At 49.3% G+C, this 19,038-nt stretch overlaps 1 protein-coding gene across 2 annotated transcripts in view; it reads left to right on the top strand.

Annotated features, from left to right (window-relative positions):
• Whsc1 (Wolf-Hirschhorn syndrome candidate 1) overlaps positions 1–19,038 on the top strand; it is a 78,103-nt gene that overhangs the window by 38,190 nt on the left and 20,875 nt on the right. The window contains exons 6-10 of one of the 2 annotated variants that reach the window (XM_005408720.2): positions 3,259–3,403; positions 6,094–6,212; positions 8,357–8,438; positions 9,701–9,825; positions 12,242–17,778. In XM_005408720.2, the coding sequence (XP_005408777.1) occupies positions 3,259–3,403; positions 6,094–6,212; positions 8,357–8,438; positions 9,701–9,825; positions 12,242–12,304 (534 nt within the window). In that variant the 3' untranslated portion in view covers positions 12,305–17,778. Of the gene's footprint in view, positions 1–3,258; positions 3,404–6,093; positions 6,213–8,356; positions 8,439–9,700; positions 9,826–12,241; positions 17,779–19,038 lie in introns of those variants that run through there. The other variant, XM_005408719.2, reaches the window with a different exon arrangement.

Genomic DNA, 19,038 nt, shown 5'->3' on the forward strand with positions numbered 1-19,038 from the left:
TTCTAGAGGGTGGCTACTGGCCATGGCAGCGTCCTCCTCGGAAGTCTAAAAGCAGAGGCAAAAGGAAACTCTCAAGTAGGTGTGCAGGCTGTGGAGGGCACTCTAGGAGGTCTGGCAGTCTTTGATGGTAAAACTTCAGTGAGCTCTGAGTGGGCCTGTGGATCATTGTTGTTTGCCATATTTTTTTGGTTTGCCTGAAATAGTTTACTGGACATTAAGGAGTAGCCACAGTTGTGTGGTTACTGTGTGTTAGGTATCTTGCCAGGGTGTTATTGTGCAAAATTCTGCCTGAAAGCTATAATGGCCTTTTCAGGTGGGTGTAAATGATTTATACCTGTTTTTTTTTTGTTTGTTTGTTTTTTTGGTTTTTTGGTTTTTCTCTGGTACCAGGAACCGAACTCACGACCTTGCGCTTGCCAGGCAGGCGCTTTGCCGCTGAGCTAAATCCCCAGCCCGATTTATACCTGTTTATAGCTGGTTCTGCTGAGCTCATAAGTTTAAAGTCACCCTCCTGCACTAGTGAACTGATATAGCAGGAAGCAGGCCCTGATTGTGGCACATGTATATGTTAGCATCATACTACATACGTGTGCTCCTCAGGGTATCATGGGTTGTGTCTTGGTGAACCCACTGTAAACTGAAAAGACTATAAGTGGAAAATGCATGAATCCTTCCACCTTGCCGAAGGCCACAGGTCAGTCTCATAGCAGCTTCTGAGGGTCAGGTTCCCCTCCAGGCTGTGGAGCCCCCTGTAGCTATGTGTGCTGTGCTGCCCAGCACAGCCTGAGAGGACCCTGAAGCGATCAGAATTCAAAACTGGAAGTATAGTTTCTACTGAGTGCACATTACTTTCATACCATCCTCAGGTAGAAAGATTATAGGTCAGAGGACACCTGGATACTGCTTTATTATGCAGACTGGCACATGTGGTCACGGCGTTACCAACCTAAGTGACCGGAAGACCCTTTTCCTGCCATCCCCGAAGCACATAGGTGAGAGATGAGACATGGATGGACTGCAAGCAGCTGGTGCGGGTGGTGCTGCTCTTTGCTCGCCGCGCACCCCTAAGCAGCATGTGAGCTAAGCAAGCGTGGGTCATGCGGAGTGGCTGCCACAGCCAGCCAGAGCCTGACCCTCTAGCTCAGACAGAGCAGTTATGTGAGAGGCAGAAGCGGGAGAAAATCAGTGCTGGTTATGCAAGACTGTGGAAGGTGTAGTTGGGACTGGCGGTCTGGGAGAGGTCACTGCAGGAAGGGTGGGCTGCAGTGGCTGGTTCTGGGAGGAGGCTGTTTGAGTTGCGAGTGTCAGGAGGTGGTGGACAGGATTAAGAACCAGGAAAGTGGTTACTGAAACTCTGATCTGAAGTTCTTCAGGAGTGAGGCCAGCCTGCTCAGCAGGAGGCAGGAGCACTGAGCAAGGGTGCCTGTGAAGAGACTGGGGATATCTGTTCATGTTCATTCCAATCAAGGGCACTGGGGCAGGGGAGGAGGGGGATTCCAGTGGCAGAGGTTGAGGACCCAAGGAAACACAGGTCAACAGATGAGCGAGCCCTGTGAGGCTGAAGCTGGAAGAAGAGCCCTGAGAAGTTGGGTGGGCTGAAGCCGCAGGTGAGGGACACAGAGCTGGGTGGCCGTGGTTGGGGTGTGGGGCTGGGAACGGCAGGACAGGGTATGGTAGCATTGGGATCCTGAGGAGACGGGCGGGGGCGTGTTGGGTCACACTCCACTTGAAGCCACAGAAGCTGGGAGGTCACGGGCAGGAAGGTAGGGAGGGCCTGCAGGCTGCCTCTCACTTTCATCTGGAGAAGTGGGTGGGGTGGGGGTGTCGGTGTCCACACGGGCACCAGGGCAGAGAGTGATCATGTGACCAACCAGGTGGCAGGAGGGCAGATACTGTGAGAAGGCGTTCACAGCAAGGGCTCTGGATAAAGAACGTTACCTGTGTTGGCTGGACAGGTGTGAGGTCCAGGCCGTGGTGCTAACTGCCGTGATCAACCCACTGATTTCTGACCACTCCCCGCGTTTCACAAGATGGGGTGGAGACCGCACCTTCACCTGGTCAAGTTCTCAAAACTCTTAAGGGGAAGAGCCAGCACGGGAATCAGTGCGGTTCCAAGAGCACCCTGGTTAGTGCTCCTCGAGGGCCCTGTAGGCAGTGTGGCTCTGCCCTGACATCAGAGTGTGAACAGCCACGGGCAGGACAGCAGCGTGAGCTTATGGTGAATTCTGTGAAATCTTGGTTATGGCCCTGAGCTTCAATTTATTATTTTTCCATGTGATAAAATATTCTTGTTTTAGTGTTTGTTTTTTGTTTTTGTTTTGTTTTTTTCTGGTACTGGGAATCAAACTCACGATGTTGCGCTTGCCAGGCAGGCGCTGTGCCGCTGAGCTAGATCCCAAGCCCCTTTAGTGTTTCAAAAGCACAAAAATAATTCTTAACTCTTGAGTCACCCTAAAATGAGATGTGTCACAGTGGGCCCAGGTGGTATCACGCAGGCCCTTGTGCAGTGGCCCTCTGTCAGTGCCTCTCCAGCTCAAGGGCACGATAGTGTATGTGCTGTCAAAGTGAACACATCTAGGATGTGTTAGAAGCCCGTGGGAAGCCTTTGGAATGCAAATGTTAGGCCACCAGTCTTGGGCAGACCCTACCACCACAGGTTTTAAACTCTCTAGATTATTGCTGTCTGTTGCCTAAGTTGAGACCCACTTACTGGATGTCATGGTGGACATGGCCCGGCTGGATGCCTTGTGAAAATGCAGATTGCTGGTAAGAGGAGGCGGAGCCCACGTTTCTAGTGCCCTCCTTGGGTGCTGATGCTGAGTGGCTGGAGAGCCCACCTTGGCAGTGCAGAGCGCGTGTTGGTAAACCACCCTTAGCACTTGTCCAGGGCTCAGGGTGAGGTGGGCACGGGGAGGCCAAGTCCTCGGTCTGTGCTCACAGGTAGCACTTCTGTGGGGCTCACTGTAGGCTGAGTTTTCAAGGATGCCTAGAAAACTATGACTTACGATAATTCAAGTGATTTTGAAAAAGCACAGGTTTTTTCTTACATTTACTGGTATTTGCACTTCAGTTTTCACTAAATCACAGCATCAGTAAAGAGCTGTTTCTATTGGAAGCTTTTCTGGGGACATGGCTCCACAATAGAACAGTAAAAATGACGAACACTAAGCTCTCAGTGCATATGCACTTGATTTTGTGCAGTGCACGAATGAGCTGTATGTGTTCAGGCTCTTACTGTTCCCTGAACTATGTTCTCAGGTCATTGCTGAGCACCCAGATGCGTCCGGCGAGGAGATTGAAGAATTGCTGGGATCCCAGTGGAACATGCTCAATGAAAAACAGAAAGCTCGCTATAACACCAAGTTTGCCCTTGTGACCTCGGTCCCATCTGAAGAAGATCCTGGTATGCATACAGCTGTGCTGTGTCCTGTGCTCAGGTGTGCTGTGTGGATGGGAGTGAGCTGCACTCTACATGGGGGCGTTGGAAGCATGGTCCGTGGCCAGCAGCCAGAGCGCATGTGGTCCCCACAGGACAAGCCCTGCCATTGCCGCTGCTCCCTCTTCACCAAGCTGCAGTGTCCAGTCCTCTGTCTGGTCTGTGGGTCCTTTGGTCTTCGTTCACATAGGGCAGGCCTAATGACCACTGTAGCCAAGAGGGTTGTGAGGGAGAGGGTAGGCAGAAGGAAGGCAGCCAGAGCCAGGCAGTTTCTAAGCCTCCAGGCTTGGCCACGTTGGGGTAGCCCACAGCCTGTGGCCCTGCCTCTTGCTGGACTTATCTGCGTGACTGGGCTCTGGGCCTGAAGTGGACATCCTGGCCTGTTTTCCTGGGAGCCTGCAGGTGAGGAGGTGACCAGATTGACCTTAAACTCGGGTAACCTTTGATTATTCCTGGGCCATCAATTTTAAAAAATAAAAAGTACTGCTTTACTTTTAGGCAAAAGTGAGGGAGACTCAAACAGTAAGATATGGAGAAGATGGTGTATGACCTGTATGTGCTTTGGCACATGAGTGGAAACTGACCTTGCGTTAAGAAAATAAATGTGAGCTTTTGGCGTGTTAATTACTACACAAGAACACCTGCATCTCTCAAGTTCATCCCTGAGGGGTCCTAGAGAGGCCAAACGCTCAGTGTTTGCAGACCCGCCTAACAGAGGCCAGGTCCCCAGCTGCCTCTGGGAGCTGCACTGTGTGCTGGGCTGTGGCCCCCTATGCACTGTAGTGCCTCTGTGCCTCACATACATTTATCTTCACTGGGCTTCCTGGGTCACCACAGCTGCAATTACATTCACCTTGAATTTTGTTCAGTTTGCTCAGTGTTCCCTGCAGATGTTATAGAGTGTTAAGGGTATTTAGAATTTGAGGATTTTCTTCAGGGGACAGACATACCTCACCCTGCATCATCTGTACACTTCTTCTAGAGAAGTACTTCCTTTCCAAAGTAGCTGGTTTAAAAAGAAGGGAGGCTTCCCACAGCCCGAGTCAGCTTACTCTTGAGCAAATGTGGATGGATCTGTGTGTGTCGCACTTTGCTGTTGGACTGTCCCTCAGCACTCAGTAGACGGTGGAGGGACGCTGAGTCCCCGCTACAGGGGTCAGGTGCATGCTGTTCTTGGGTGCCCTCGAGCCCTGATGTCCAGGCAAGACCAGTTGCTGTCCAGTCCCGTTGTGCCATCTCTGTGTGTCACCTGTCGATCCCACAGACTGTGCAGGATTTCCAACAGAAGCCCATGGTTCTTCTGTAAGGTTGGGCTGCAGCCTCTCTGGAGGTCCAGGGGAAGTGATCAGGGGTGCCTGGGGAAGGGACCAGGAACTCACCTCACCATGGGAAGCCTGGTGGCAGAGTAACAGTGCAGCTGTCTGGTGCCTGTTGTGCTGTAGGCAGGGCCACTGAGCACACATGGACAAAGAGGGTTTGCCAGTGAGGCTGGCTGTGCCTCATGCTTGGAGCTCAGGCAGTACTGAGCAGACCCTGCTGTCCTCTGTTCTGCAGGCCTTTTCCTGACATGACCTTCCAAGCTGCTTGCAGCGGGTGACTAGGAGCGGAGCCTGGTGGGGCTGATGGCCAGACTTCTCCAGCAGTGAGACCCAGGGGTGGCTGCTGGACGCACAGGCTGAGCACACCTGTGCTGGTGTGTTGTATCCCCGCAGGCAGTGAGCTTGAGGATGACAGTGTCCTTCCATAGGAATTTGATGGAGAGTCTGTGAATAAGAAACCCTGAACCTCCGAAAAGGACTCGTACAAATGAAAATTCTGGATCCGTACTTAAATACACGTTGGCATATTCAAAGCAGCCCTCTTTCTCCAGTGTACAGCTTGTCTCCCTAGGATGGTTCTGTTTGGATACCTTGTCATGTGAGGGGTCTTCCTAGGGATCCAGGGTGTGGCGCAGTGAAGCCGACCTGTGGATAAGCCTATAGTTTGCAGATAGGGATGTGGTCTTGCTATTTAAAATGGTTCTTTAAGGGAATGTATGAATAGTAGCAAATTGTACTTTATTTTTATATTCACCTCAATTCTATCAGTATTTTTTTTTTTTTTTTTTTAAAGACAGGGTCTTGCTATGCAGTTTAGGCTGGCCTATAGCTCACTTTGAAACCCAGGCTGATCTTGAACTCACAGCGATCCCGTCTCAGCCTCCCCAGTGCTGGGGTTACAGACGTGCACCACCATGTCTGGCCTTCCATCAGTCTTTAAATCTTAGTAAAAGACATTTTAAAATACTGGGTTATATTTATTTATTTATTTTATTATTATTTTTTTTTTTTGGTTTTTCTCCGGTACCGGGAACCGAACTCACGACCTTGCGCCTGCCAGGCAGGCGCTTTTGCCGCTGAGCTAAATCCCCAGCCCCACTGGGTTATATTTAAAGTGAATGCTGTACTACATTGAAATTGTAGCAAATGTTGGTGTAATTTCTAGTGAAGTCTTTTCAGCCCCCAGTTTTTGTGGTGTAAAATGCTGGCCCGGGTCTGCATGGCTGTGGAAACCTGCTGGAGTCAGTGTGCAGCTGAGTACCCTGGCTGAGGTCTCAGTGCTTTCACGACGGCATGTGAAGTGGTTTTCATGTGTGTTTCTCCCAACCCTATTCCAAGGTAATGTAAATGGGAAAAAAAGAAATCATACAAAGAGGACAGAAGACCCTCCAGAAGATGTTGATGTTGAGGATGCACCCAGAAAGAGACTCAGGACTGACAAGCACAGTCTTCGGAAGGTAATTACGTTCCGGTGAGCCGGGCCCTGGAGAACGTGTGTGGTGTGGTTCTCAGGGTGTGGTTCTCAGGGTGTGGTTAGGAGCAGGCAGCGTACTCTAGTCTCTGCACAGGGAGGCACTCAAAAGTAAGACTGTGTGTATACCTTCAGAAACTGCCAGTGCTTCACTAGCTGAGAAAGTGGCATCTATTCTGAGTACTTTATGACTTTTAGATTGGATAAAATTGTGCGTTAGAAATGGCTCTTGGGCTGGGGTGTAGCTCAGTGGTTGAGCCCTTGCTTGACATGCGTGGGGCCCTGGATTCAGTGGGCAGAAAAACATTACTGTTACCATGCATTGTGAGAATACATAATTAGTTGACAGGGCAGTCCACTAGAGATATATCATACTGCAATAACGAGTTAAAGACTCCGTCATAGAGGTACTTACAAGGGTTCACGTGGTTAGTAACTCAGTGGTGTTGTTAGCTGGCTGGGAACCTCAGCAGTTTGGCAGCCCTGCTGCACAGCAAGAGGGTGCCAGAGACGGACAGGCAGCCCAGCTCCCCTGCGGTGTCCAGCCCCGTCAGGGCACAGAGTGTGCCTCGTAGCTTGGGCGTGAAGCCGAGCCAGGTGCAAGCCTGCAGAGAAGAGTGATTCTGGCTGATGTGGGGCTTGGTCATGCCACAGACCAAGCCCCTTGTGAGTGCTGTGTCTTGGTGTCCAGTTCACTTGTCATAAATGGGAGTTTAAATAGGCTTTTTAGTTTTTCTTTTTCCTTTTTGGGGTGGTGATGGGGATGGAACCCCGGACCTGAGGGTGCTGAACAAGTGTCCAGCTAATTCCTGGCTCTAGGCTTTATACTTTATATCTGAATTTGAGTTTATATCTATGCAGTGATACTTCACTCAAGTTCACTCAGAGTAGCTGCATATTTACGGTTTTGAGTAAAGCTTGCTACTATCCTTTACGAATGGAAATAAAGCTGCCTTTTTTTTTTCCTTTTGTTTTGAAGAACGGAAAATAAGTATCACATGTTGGTGGAGTGCAGCTGTGTGCACCACACCATCCGTCTAAATTCTTTAAAGCTGTATTTGCAGTTGAGAAGAGCAGGCAGGCTTTGCTCCTCTCCTGGCCCCCCAAGTGTTCTCCAGGGCACCTGCCCTCAGATGGGGCTGTCTAGTGACCAAGGCCTAACATTAAGTGAGGTAAAAGTCACTCTGAGTCTCTCACGTTTAGTTACCAGAAGCTCCGTGCTTCTTGTTTCTGTGGTCACCAGCTATTAAAGCAGCCCTTTACTGGCAATCCCACTGGAATTGGTTGCTTTGACACATTTATGTAAATGATATACCAAAAAAATGTGTGACCCCAGGCATTTGAAATAAACAAGTTCACATTAAGTAGCTAGGTGGAAATGGTTTTTATTAACCCGTAGCTCAGGGGTTCGCCGTGATGGAAGCCGTGAGGCTGTCCCGCTGGTCTGGCCTTCTGGGGCTTTGAGTCCTATTGCATGGGATTCCTGGTGGAGCGCGCGTCCATCCCAGGTGCTGGGCACAGTCCCCACCCCTCCTGCACAAGCACCCTGCTCCAGGCTGGTGGGTGAGGTGGAGTGTGGGTGCAGTGACCCTGCCTCCGGGGGTGGTTTGTGACCACTGGGCAGTACTGTCCCTGTGCTTTTGAGACAGGGCCTTTTCAACTCCATTATTCAAAGTATCAGCACTCAGGTGTTCACAGTTCTTTCCTTTTTGTTTGGTTTTGTTTTGGCCACTCTCAGTTGTGAAATGTATTTTATTGTTGACCTTCACAAGTAGCTCTGGAATTTGTCTGAGAATTGGGAGTCCTCAGAGCAGCAAGTGAGACTGAGAGTTGGCACTGACTTTGCAGGGTGATTTTACCCTGATGGGGCCCCGGCATAGAAGGCCAGGTGTCCTGTGCTTTGTGGTCTGCTCTGGGGCAGACAGAAGTCCTACACATGAAGGGCTGAGGCACCTTGCTGTCGGATGCTGCTGGAGTGGGGGTGCAGCTCAGCCCAGGGTGTGGACGTGGTGTGTGGAGCACGCATCCCAAGGAAAGCACCTGCTGTACACGTTTTCACCAGCCTATGTCCATTCACATTAGATTTTTTCCCCTTTGTTTTTTCTGTTTTCTCCTTTTTTTAAATGACAGAGAGAGATGAACACTGACAAGGTGGCCAGGACCAGCTCCTACAAGGCCATGGAGGTGGCCTCCTCACTCAAGAGCCAGGCAGGTAATGTGGTGAGGCTCCTGGGGTGCCCATGCTGGAGGGCCCTGCCCTTGGGGCCTCCACTGGGACAGCTGAAGGGGGGTAGAGGGTACAGGGCTGGCAGCAGGGTGCAGGGCAGCCCAGACCTCAGCCGGGAGCCTGGAGCCCACGCCAGGAATGGGGGCTCCTGCAAGCAAAAACAAAGGTAGCATATGCATTGTTTAAGGTTCAAATTTAACTGAAGTTGCTTTTCTGTTGACTCTTAAAACCTTACTGTTTTTAATTTGAAATTTTACTAGAAAAGTGATTTAAACCAGAAACTTAGGTTTCTTACTGATGACAGCTGTTGTTGCTGTAAATTGCTCTGCTCTATCTGGATGTGTATTGGCTAAAAGTAAAAGTCATGACTAGTGTTTCAACTCATTACTTAAAGAAATTAGCTTAAAATGTTTATGGAAAATAACTGTCAAAACAGTAAAGGGGCAGTCAGGCCCCCTGTACTTTAGATTAATTATCTTGTTGAAATACCTGGATAGTTCGTCAGAGAAGGCTGACCCCCTCCCACTCTCTTTTAGAAGGAAAACCTCTGGAGGAGGGGCTGGCGTGAAGTCTGGCAAGGCTCTGTTTTCCTTGCACTGGGTGAAGTGCTACGCTGGTTTTTAGAAATCAGTTAAACAGATCGATTTTTAAAGAAAATATTTGCAAACAGTAGGAAATGTGAAAGTTGACTGGATACTTGATGGTACAAAGGGATTGTTATTTTAAAGTATAATAGTCTCGTTGTTAATTTAGAACTTTGTCTTAGAGGTACACACTGAATTTTTTCTGGGTAAAATGTTATGTGGTGTTTGGTTCTCAATAACCAGGTGGGAGGGTGGGGCAGTGGAAGCAGACATGGGGTCTGCATTGGCCCTGGGCTGGTGGTTTGGGGGCCAGCTGAGGGAGCAAGGCTCTCACTGTGCAGTCTGCTTGCTTTCATTTACATTCAGAACCCAGGAGATTGATCTGAGGGATAATTTTAAAGCAGTAAAGAGGTGAGGTTTTAAAAAAAACCCAACAAGCTGGCTGTGGTGGCACATGCCTGTAATCCCAGCACTCGGGAGGCTGAGGCAGGAGGATGGTTGCGAGTTCAAGACCAGCCTGGGCTACAAAGTGAGCTCAAGGCCAGCCTGAACTGCACAGCGAGACCCTGTCTCAAAAAGATACCACCCCCGCAAAAAAAACCCCAAAACCCAACAGGTGAGGGTTTAGGATTTTAAACTTTATAAAACAAAATTATTTTACAGTGACGAAAAATCTGTCTGATGCGTGCAAACCGTTGAAGAAGCGAAATCGGGCTTCTGCAGCAGCGTCTTCCACTCTTGGGTTTAGCAAAAGTTCATCTCCTTCTGCATCGTTAACTGAGAATGAGGTAAAATCATGCTAATGCTTCTATGGTGTTCCAACGAGGGCCATTAATGACTCAAGTTGCAGTGTGAGTGAAGTTCAGACTTAGCATAACATTGGTGTCCTCTCTAGGTGGAGGTGAGTTTAGGTCTTTACTGTCTAAAATTCACAAAATGGAAAATGTGCACCATGTTAGTCTGAGTACTTTGAACATAAACACACATACCGTATATGTAAATGTACATACAGCCTTCACTCTGGATGCAGTTTAATTGTTCTTGCAGTGCATTTTGCTGTAGTGTGTTCTGGAACCCCCTCACACTCTGGTCTCTCACATGAAAGGAAGTCCACTCTGGTTCTCAGAGCGGCCACGATGGCCGGGCTGACGCTGCTCACTGTGCACCCTAAACCTGGCGGGAAGTGGGGCTCACAGCTGTGTGAGGGAAGCCAGAGCTTTCTCGGTCCCCAGGCACTCTGTGCCTTTGGTCCTTTGAGTTCTAGTGTCTCCTGGCATTGGAATGTGGAGGCACCTCTGAGCCTCCACTGGACCATCACTCCTGTTTTCTGGACGTGCAGAGTCCAGAGTAGCAGAGCAGTGGCTCTCTTGAGGCTGTTGCTGCCATGGTGGTAGCATGATGTCTAGCTAGCATTGCCAAATCAGCAGTCAGCTGCCAAAGACAGGAGTGGCACTTCTTGTCCAGAGGTAGTTTGGTATTGTGATTTTAGTGGCCACCTTCCTAGAGCTTACTTCCAGTTTAAATTCCTTGTTGTTTTGGCTCTTGTGGTTTTGTTTTTTTCCCTTGTGGATGCAAGTCCTGTTTTTATGATATTTGTGAGGTGGTGATGACCTTGGTCTTTATTGGAGCCTGATAGTGAGATTGTTTTATAACGTTTAAAAATCCTAAAGGGACAGGCCCCTTCCTCCTCTGGGTGGAGGCAGCGTTTCTGGCCTGGCTTCTGCCAGGGACCCTAGTAGGGTCCCTGGTGAGGATGCCTTTGCTGTTTCCTCCCTTTGGGGCTGGGCCTGCCAGTGAGTGAGGGTCAGAGACCTGGTCAGCCTGATGGGGCACCCTGAGAGCTTTCCTGTCCCCACTCTGAACCACAGCAGCTGTGTCAGTCTAGACTGCTTCTCTCTCAGGATTTCCTTGGCAACTCAGACCAGCCCAGTCTTGGTCAGAAGTGTCACACATGAGAGCCTGGGGTGGACGTGCAGTTCGCTGTGTGTAGATGACAGCGTTTCTTACATTTGGACACATGCAATTCTTGCCTGAGCTCTTATGCAGGAGCTTACTGAAATATGAAAAGACAAATTTTATACAATTTTCCCTTTCTTTTTTGTTCAAATTAGGTTAGTATTCTAAAGATTAAATGAGAAGTTGTCTACAATTCTAAATAAGAATATTACGAATAAGTTTTAGTTCTGTAGGCCTTTTTACTTAGGTTGGTGTTCATGTTTATACCCGTTGCAGTGATGCTTTCTTTGCATCATGTGTGGTCCCTTCACTGGTTGAAATTTGCTGAGACACCAGAGAAGGAAAATACTGAGGCTGCTGGGGTCCTGTTTGTTGTCCCCAGTGGTCAGGGTTGTATAGGAAAGGCCAGCACAGTGAGGGAGGAGGTGATGATAGCTGGGTTGGCTGAGTGTGCCCACTCTCAGCTGGGAACTTGGGAGGACTTAGAGTGTCCTGTAATCATTAGACAGACTTGGTCTGTGGCTGTCGAGAGCTGCAGAGGTTGGTAGATGACTGACTGCATTTGCACTGTGGGTGCAGATCCTTACACCATGCTACATTGTAAAGGTGGTACACAGATCCTTCAGTGTGCATGTTCCTTGTGTAAAATCTTTTAAATTACTAGGTCTTCTCCATTTGGCTGCTTTTGTGTGGCTTATATAAATCTCTGGAGTTCCTTTTTATAGAATTCTCCTGTTAATCAAACACCGTAGGTGAACAGGTAGACTTGCCTAATGTGTACCAGACCTGCAGGAGCACAGGGTGGCAGTGCCATGCCTGCAGCATGTGGGCAGAGTGCGGAGGTCTGTGCCACCTGGAGCCTGTGGGCCAGCTCATATGTGACGACGGCTGTCCGGGGAGCGGACTGACCTCCTCATTTGACTCACTTAGCTTATGCATGTTTTTATGTCTTCCCTTTCATTACACTTGATTGAGAAAAATAGGAGTTTTCATAGGGCTGGTATGTCAAGACATTTTAGGTCATGTTGTGGTTTAAATTCTTGAAAAATGTATATATGGTAAATAAATTTATATTGGAATAGTTGATTACATGGTACTACGTCACCCTAACCAAGAGACTAGATTAAACTTACACACTTGCATGACAAAAGGCCTGTGAAGGAATTAATGTGATTTAAGTGTTTGTAACTTCATTTCTTATTCCTTTAGTAGAGCAAATTCTTATTTTTTTGCCTTCACTGGTAACAGCTTTTATGGGAGCCCACATCAGTCAAGTTGGACTTGAACCCAGCTGCCCTGTACTGCACTTAGAGTGACGTAATGTCCCAAGATGTCTGCGGCAGGTGGCGCATCATCGTACACACTAAGTGACATTTCTATCACAATCATTTTATGGAAGATGTGTGATAATCTGTTTTTACTGGTATTAATAAACACATACAATGAAGAAAACAGATAACAAATTTTAAGACCAAGGTAAGATACCTAATCAAGGCCATTTAATCAATCACATTCATCTCATGATAGAAACACATTCATATTCCAGTGATTAATGTAGATTTCAAGTTGAGAAGGAGGCTGTTCGATGGGGGCTGTCCTAGCACTGAGACGGGCACCCACTGAAGGGGCCATGCTGTTATAGAGGTCATTTTTCCCTCTAGTTCATAACTTACCGAATTTTTATGGAGAAATGTCAGCATCTGTTCCTTCAGAAACAAACAACAAACAGCACACATTAAGGGGCCCTTATCAACTATTCTCATTGCCAATGAAATGTATTCAATACTGTAGATATTAAACTAATTTCCAACATAAAAGGCAAGAAGAGTTTTGATTCTGTCCTTTTTTACTAAACAGTTTTACTATAACACTAGACACAGTAAATTTTTAGGAAAATATGCTGTTTCCAGTATCATTGTGAACCATTCAACTCTCAACCCAGTGACTGATATCTAGGGGACACCATGACCAGGTTATTTACGCCAGCCACTTCATCACTTGCTTTCGTAGAGCGTCAGCACCCTGTGCTGTCGTGGTCTCGGGTGCCAGCCGGGGCTCGAGCCCGCGGTCTGCCTGAGTGCACGGGAAGAAAGGCTCCGCTTGCCTCAGTGCTGCTCAAGGGCCATTGCCAGCAGACACCGATGTGTCCGACCTGTGATGAAAGTTCTGACTAACCCTTCTGTTCCAAACCATTAAGCAATGTAACGCATGTAAACACTTAGGGTGCCTGGCGCCTTGTGAGGACTCAGTGGTTCGCTGTTGTGAAAGTTATGGTTATAACAATAAAAAAATAAAATTGCCATCATTTCATTTTTATCCAAAAGTATAACTTTTACTTTGGCATGAGACGTGACCTTGACTGCATCACGCATGTGGAGATGAAGTAAACCCAGCAGTGGCGGCACCCTGGGTTGGTTTTTGTGACACGGTCCTGAGCCGGACACTGTGGCTGTGGGCTGGCAGGTGCCCCATGGCCCTGCTCAGATGTAGTGGGAGATGTGACCCTCCATGGCCTAGGAGTGGTCTAGATTGTACTATTCCTCAAAGGGATGAGAGAACTCAGGTAAATTTAAAATTCTCCAGAATGATTGCTAAATTTAAAAATATGACAAAGAGGTGATATGAAAATGGCCTTGGTTCAGTAAACGATCTCCTGAAGTAAAGATGCTCGCTTGAAAGTCTCTGGCCCAGAATTGAGGGGTTTCATTGGGATGTGCTGTGTTTGGGGCGGCAGCGGCCGGCATGTGCAGACACAGGAGGAGGCAGCGCTGTCCTCTGTGAAGAGGAGGCCAGGACTCAGATGACTAGTGCTGCCCACAGCGCAGCGTGGTCAGCGTCATCTGAAGTGGAGGGGTAGTGAGATGGTGAGGCTGGGCACGTGCGGTATTCCTCTGCCCGGGGAGACCTTGTCCCTCTGAGGATATTGAAAGGTGGCCAGGGGTACTCAGTGGTCTTCAGTGATGGGGACAGTTGCACAGGTGGCACAGTTGTCCTGCTCCAAAGGCCAGTCATGGTACTGTTGCAGAGGAGCTAAGTTCCTGGAGGGTCAGCTCTTCCTTGGCCTCTGAAGAGCAGAGTGGACAGGGGTCGTTGCTCCGAAGGCCTTAGGAAGGAACAGTAGCTTCTCTGCCAGCAGTACAAATGTTCATTACATTATGAATTTAGCATGGAATTCCTTCATTTCCTAAAAAATCAGTGTCACAACAAGACATGTTTAGCCTTGAGATTTTGAACTGTCCCTTTTGAGACGAGTTTTGCTTGTGTCATATGTAAATCACTTTAATGACCCTATTTGACTTGCTTCAGACGATCATTCATGTGCTTTGTTTGCCTGGCAAGGGACGTAGCTATCTTGTATAAGCTTGAGGCATTTGAGAGGAGTAAAAACTTGTCTGAATGTATGACTGTGTTGGCTGTAGCTGTTCTAAAAGCGCAAGTCCTCCACTGTCCCTGAGCAGCGCTCAGGGATGTGTGTTGGGATAGAGGCCTGAGAGCTGCGGGCCATGGGATCCTTGAGATCCTTCCAGACTTCCACCTCCTGATGGGCCTTTCTTTAGAGCTGATGCAAGGCTCAGTGTCCTCCTGCAGGTATGAGGCCTCGAGGGGTGTGGTGGTCTCTCAGGACTCTCCTCAGAACTCACTTTATCTATATTTCCCAACTGAAAAGTGTAACTCCAGTGTTCTTAAGAGGATGTTTCTAAAAAAACCAACAAGAAACCTAAGCAAAGTTCCACAACAAGGAAGCAGAGGTTATAGGACCTAGGGCAGGGGCCTGTGCCACACAGGAGGGAGTCCTGTCCCTTTCCTTTGAGGGACAGTGTGCTGTGACACGGGAGGAAAGGGGAAGGCTTCCTAGAGTGTAGCCTTAGGGGTGTCTGACTAGTTCATGCAGAAGCACATGAGGCTTCGCCCGGGGCTGTGCGGTGTTGGCAGCTGGATGGAGAGGGCACCATTGCATTTATGGTGGGGCACGCAGAGGAAAGGCAGGGAAGTGGAGCAGAGACCTCAGCGTCAGCGGCAGGTTTGCCATTCTCATGGTCTCCTAGCCCAGTGTTTGAACCGAGTCTGGGAGTAGCCTGACAATGGTGGGTGAGCCTGGAGTCCATGAAGGGTCTGTCACAGAAACACCCTGAAAAGGAGAAAAATTAAGGCTATAAGTTGACATATAGTTCCCCAAGCAAACAGTGTTGTCCGCGTGTGTGTGTAAGATGGAAGGGCTACAGTGCTCTGGTGGAAGGCTTGGTGAGGCGAGACTGGTGATCTGTCTGTGCCAGGGAGCTCCGTGCCCCTGAGTGCCCTGAGCAGGAGGTGGGCCAGGTGAGCCTGAGATGTCCAGAGGGCATCCTGCACCTGGGGTGCCTGTCTGACAGTGCAGATGAGAAACAAGGCTGCTAGGACTTGGCAGGTGTGACCCACCCTGAGCAGACTGCTTCTCACAGCCAGCACTTTGCAGGGGCCCGACTGGGCAGGCCTCTATGCGGCCACCAGGGGGCAGCCCTGTGCGCTCAGCGTGCAGTGTGGGGCCCTGAATGCTCTTACCCTCAGTAGTTTTGCTGCCTCAGGTCTTGATAATGAAGGAACAAAAAGTAACTGCTGAGGACTGCTGTTTGTCCTTGACATTGCAGTCTTGAATTGGAGGAGCTGCAGCGCCGTCACATCAGAGGGCTTTCCAGGCCCACTCAGGGCCCGTGCTGCTTCCTCCTGACCCTACGGTTTTTTCTCCTCCTCCTCTGAAGAAACATACTGACTCGCCCATGTGCTGTAGGACATTGGTAAATGCAGTGGGTTTTGGCCCCTTAGGTACTGTCTTCATTGTTCTGCCTAGGATATTAGAAATGTCACTGCTTTACTTGCCATTAGAAATGGGAAGTGGACTCTTCTTAGCACAGAAAAGATGTGTGTTCATCTTTTTCATCCAGGGAGCGGGGGCACACTCTCTGTGGTAAATCTCCCCGGCATTGGTACTAGCCAGGGCACCTTGCCAACAGGCCCTGCCCTGTCACCTGCCAGTGTCACTGTCTGACCCTGTGCTGGACCCCACACTTGTGGTCTTTCTAGCCTGCTTGTAGTTGCCAGGCTTTGGGCACGTAAGTCCTTGGCAGTATTCCAAAGCATGCTAGCGGTCTGTGAGCAGTGATGGGGGCGGGGCCTGGCATAGCCTGGCCACAGGGCGTGGGTCAGCAGCACAAGTGGAAGCCGGCCCTGTGGTGGTCTTCAAGCTCTCCATCTCCAGCCTATGGGCACAGCCCACTCCCAGAGGGGAGGCACTGCCCAGGATGCGACGGGAACACAGTTGGGTTGGTGGAACAGCCTGGAGACTTGCTTTGCCTTTGGCAAGTGCAGGCTGGGATCTGAATGCAGCAGCCATGTGGCCAGCTCTGGCCACAGCTGCCCTGGTTTTTGCTCCCCACAGGCGGCCTGACTGCACACAGGCTGGCTGAGAGCAGAAGAGGGAGTGGAGCTGTGACGCCCTGTGGGCTCGGCTCTGCGTCTTCAGGGTCTCCCTCTACCTACCACAGTATGCAGGGCAGTGAGGAGGGCTCCGTGGTGTGCAGCTTGGAAGGATCGTTTGTAGAAAGGTTGTTTCAAACTCTAGCATTTTAGCTGATGAGTGACTGACTTTAAAACTATTTTCATTCTACTCCAACATTTCACTGTGATGTTAACTTGGAAGACCTGTTTGAGAGTAGTCTTTTGATTTTAAACTCATTAAATCTACTGAGCACAGGATTCTTATTTGTAAATCTAAAACACTCTGTGACAAGTACTTCTAGTAACCAGTTCTTCCTTTGAAAAGCATAACTCACACATGCAAAGAATGTTGGTTTACAGAAATATTTATTGTTCAAGGTCTGTAATTGTATTTCAAAAATGATGTAGTATTTAACTTGTGTGAAAGGATTTGTTTTGTCAAAAATTAAAAACTCGCTGTGTGTCAGAGCACGTGGAGGGGCACGCAGGTGGCCTGGTGGCACCCTGGGCCCTCCTGACAGCTGCACTGTGCTGTAGTTGGTTGGAATGTGCTCACTGGGTCACACTGTGTTTGGTAATGGCATCTTGAGAGTCCCTGCCCCCAAAGGAATGTATTTTTAAGGCACGTAGGTAGCTTGGTACTGTCACATGCTGAGTAGAGAGTTGAGAAAGTATTTTCAGACTTAAGGAAATTTGCAAAGGTCAGGAACTAAGCTGCTTGGAGATCTGTGCCGCCAGTGTGGCCTCGGCGGGTGGGAAGGGACAGGAAAGCTGTTGACAGAGTCTGTGTCCATTCTGTCACCACACTCTCCTTGCCCCCCCACCCTGTTGGATGTGGAACAGGATGTAGATATTGCAGGCTGAGCCCTGGGAACGCTGGGACTGCACAGGGGCCGTGTCACCTCACAGTGGCATCTCCGAGTGAGTCCCCAAACCCAATGTGCATGCAGGTGAAGCCACGGCCCGAGGGAGGTGCCTGGCCCGTGCTGGTGGGTTGCCAAGCCGCACCCAGGGGCCCTGGGACCTGGCTAGGTGTCTGTCGCTGGCTTGTGGGGAGGGCTGCGGGGGTGAGAGGGGTCTTGTGCACTGTGTCATGGACTGTGATATTGTAAGGTCTGTATTCTGTATGTGGATCTCAGACCCCAACCAGGAAACAAGCCTCATGTGTGTCGTTACATTTATATTTCCATTCAAAGTATGTATTCCATGTTTATTTCCTCAAAACAGACTTTGTTAATTTAGGAAATATCTCCAAGTGGAAACGTGCTAACTTTCTGTAAATCTTAAATAAAAGGTGCTGTTCCTTCCTCTGACCCAGGACTGGTTTGTGTTTTCTGTCTTTCTCTCCATGCTTTCTCTCTCTCTCTCTCTCTCTCTCTTTCAGTCCTCTCTCTCTTTAACTTTTAAATTTGTTCCAGCCACACGAAGGGAGGCATGGGGTTGGTGGATGGAGTGCAGGGCTCTCTTCCCTCGGCCCTGATGAGGCCCCTTCTTTGGGCCTGGCTTCCTGTGTCAGGCAGGTGGGGTAGCTAAGGGATTGCTTTCTGAGCGGGGCCCTGGCCAGGCCATGTGTCTCCAGCTTCCTAATGTCCCAGACTCCTCCCTTCCACTCCAGTCTCACTTCAGAAGTGCTCAGACCCCTGGCTGTGGCACTGTATCTGATAAATTTGGGGTTTGAACGCAGCCTTTCAAGCTGCCTCTCTGGATATTGACATTAAGGAAGCAGGAGGTGAGCTGCCGGGTGAGGGTTGGGCAGTGGGCCCTGCAGTTCTGCTAATCAGCGCCTGGCGACAGCCTTAGAAGGTGACACTGCTCTAGTCTAGTATTGGTTCAAGCTGTTTGCATCTTCCTGCAAGAGGCAAAAAATGAGCTTAAAAGGCCACTGTTTCAACAGACGGTTGTCACAGATGTGTCTAGTGGGACCAGAGCAGTGGTCCCCGGTGGCTCATCACTCCACGGCCCTCGGGAAACAGCCCACTTCCACATCAGGTTCAAGTTAGCGAGAACTCCAGCTTTGTTTTTTCTTCTTCCACTGCTCCCTGTAATTTCAGCGTGCTAAATCTGGAAAAGGCTTATGAATAAGGCCACTGAATCGGTCAGCTTCCCTGGTAGGGTTTGTTTTTATTTTTTTACTATGGCCCAGTTTCACGGTCTCGCGTTCTGCCTGTGGGTGCACAGCAAGGCTGTAGCATCGTTATGCACGGCGTGATTAACGAGGTGCACGGGAAATGCCCTTTGTACTTCTGTTCCATCTCCAAAACTCAGTTTTCAACACTTACTTACCTGGAGTCAAAATAAGAACCAAATACTTTTAGATAGGAAGGTTTTGTCTTTACTCATTCTATTGTGTATTGCTACTTGTCAAGTGAGGGCAAAGACACCGTTCCACCAGGGGAGGCCTCAGCTCCATCCTGAGGTCCCCAAGCCCCTCAGCTGTTCCATGTCCTGGCTCTCTCCTGGCCTTCTCCTCAGACCCTGTGCTCCCGGTGCAGGCACATGACCTTCCCTTCTTGTGGCACAGCAGTGGGCGGAGGAGACGTCAGGCAGGCTGGTTGGGCGTGGGTCTGCACGAT

The sequence above is a fragment of the Chinchilla lanigera genome, unplaced genomic scaffold, assembly GCF_000276665.1.
Source record: "Chinchilla lanigera isolate Chin_1 unplaced genomic scaffold, ChiLan1.0 scaffold00113, whole genome shotgun sequence".
Taxonomy (NCBI): Eukaryota; Metazoa; Chordata; class Mammalia; order Rodentia; family Chinchillidae; genus Chinchilla; species Chinchilla lanigera.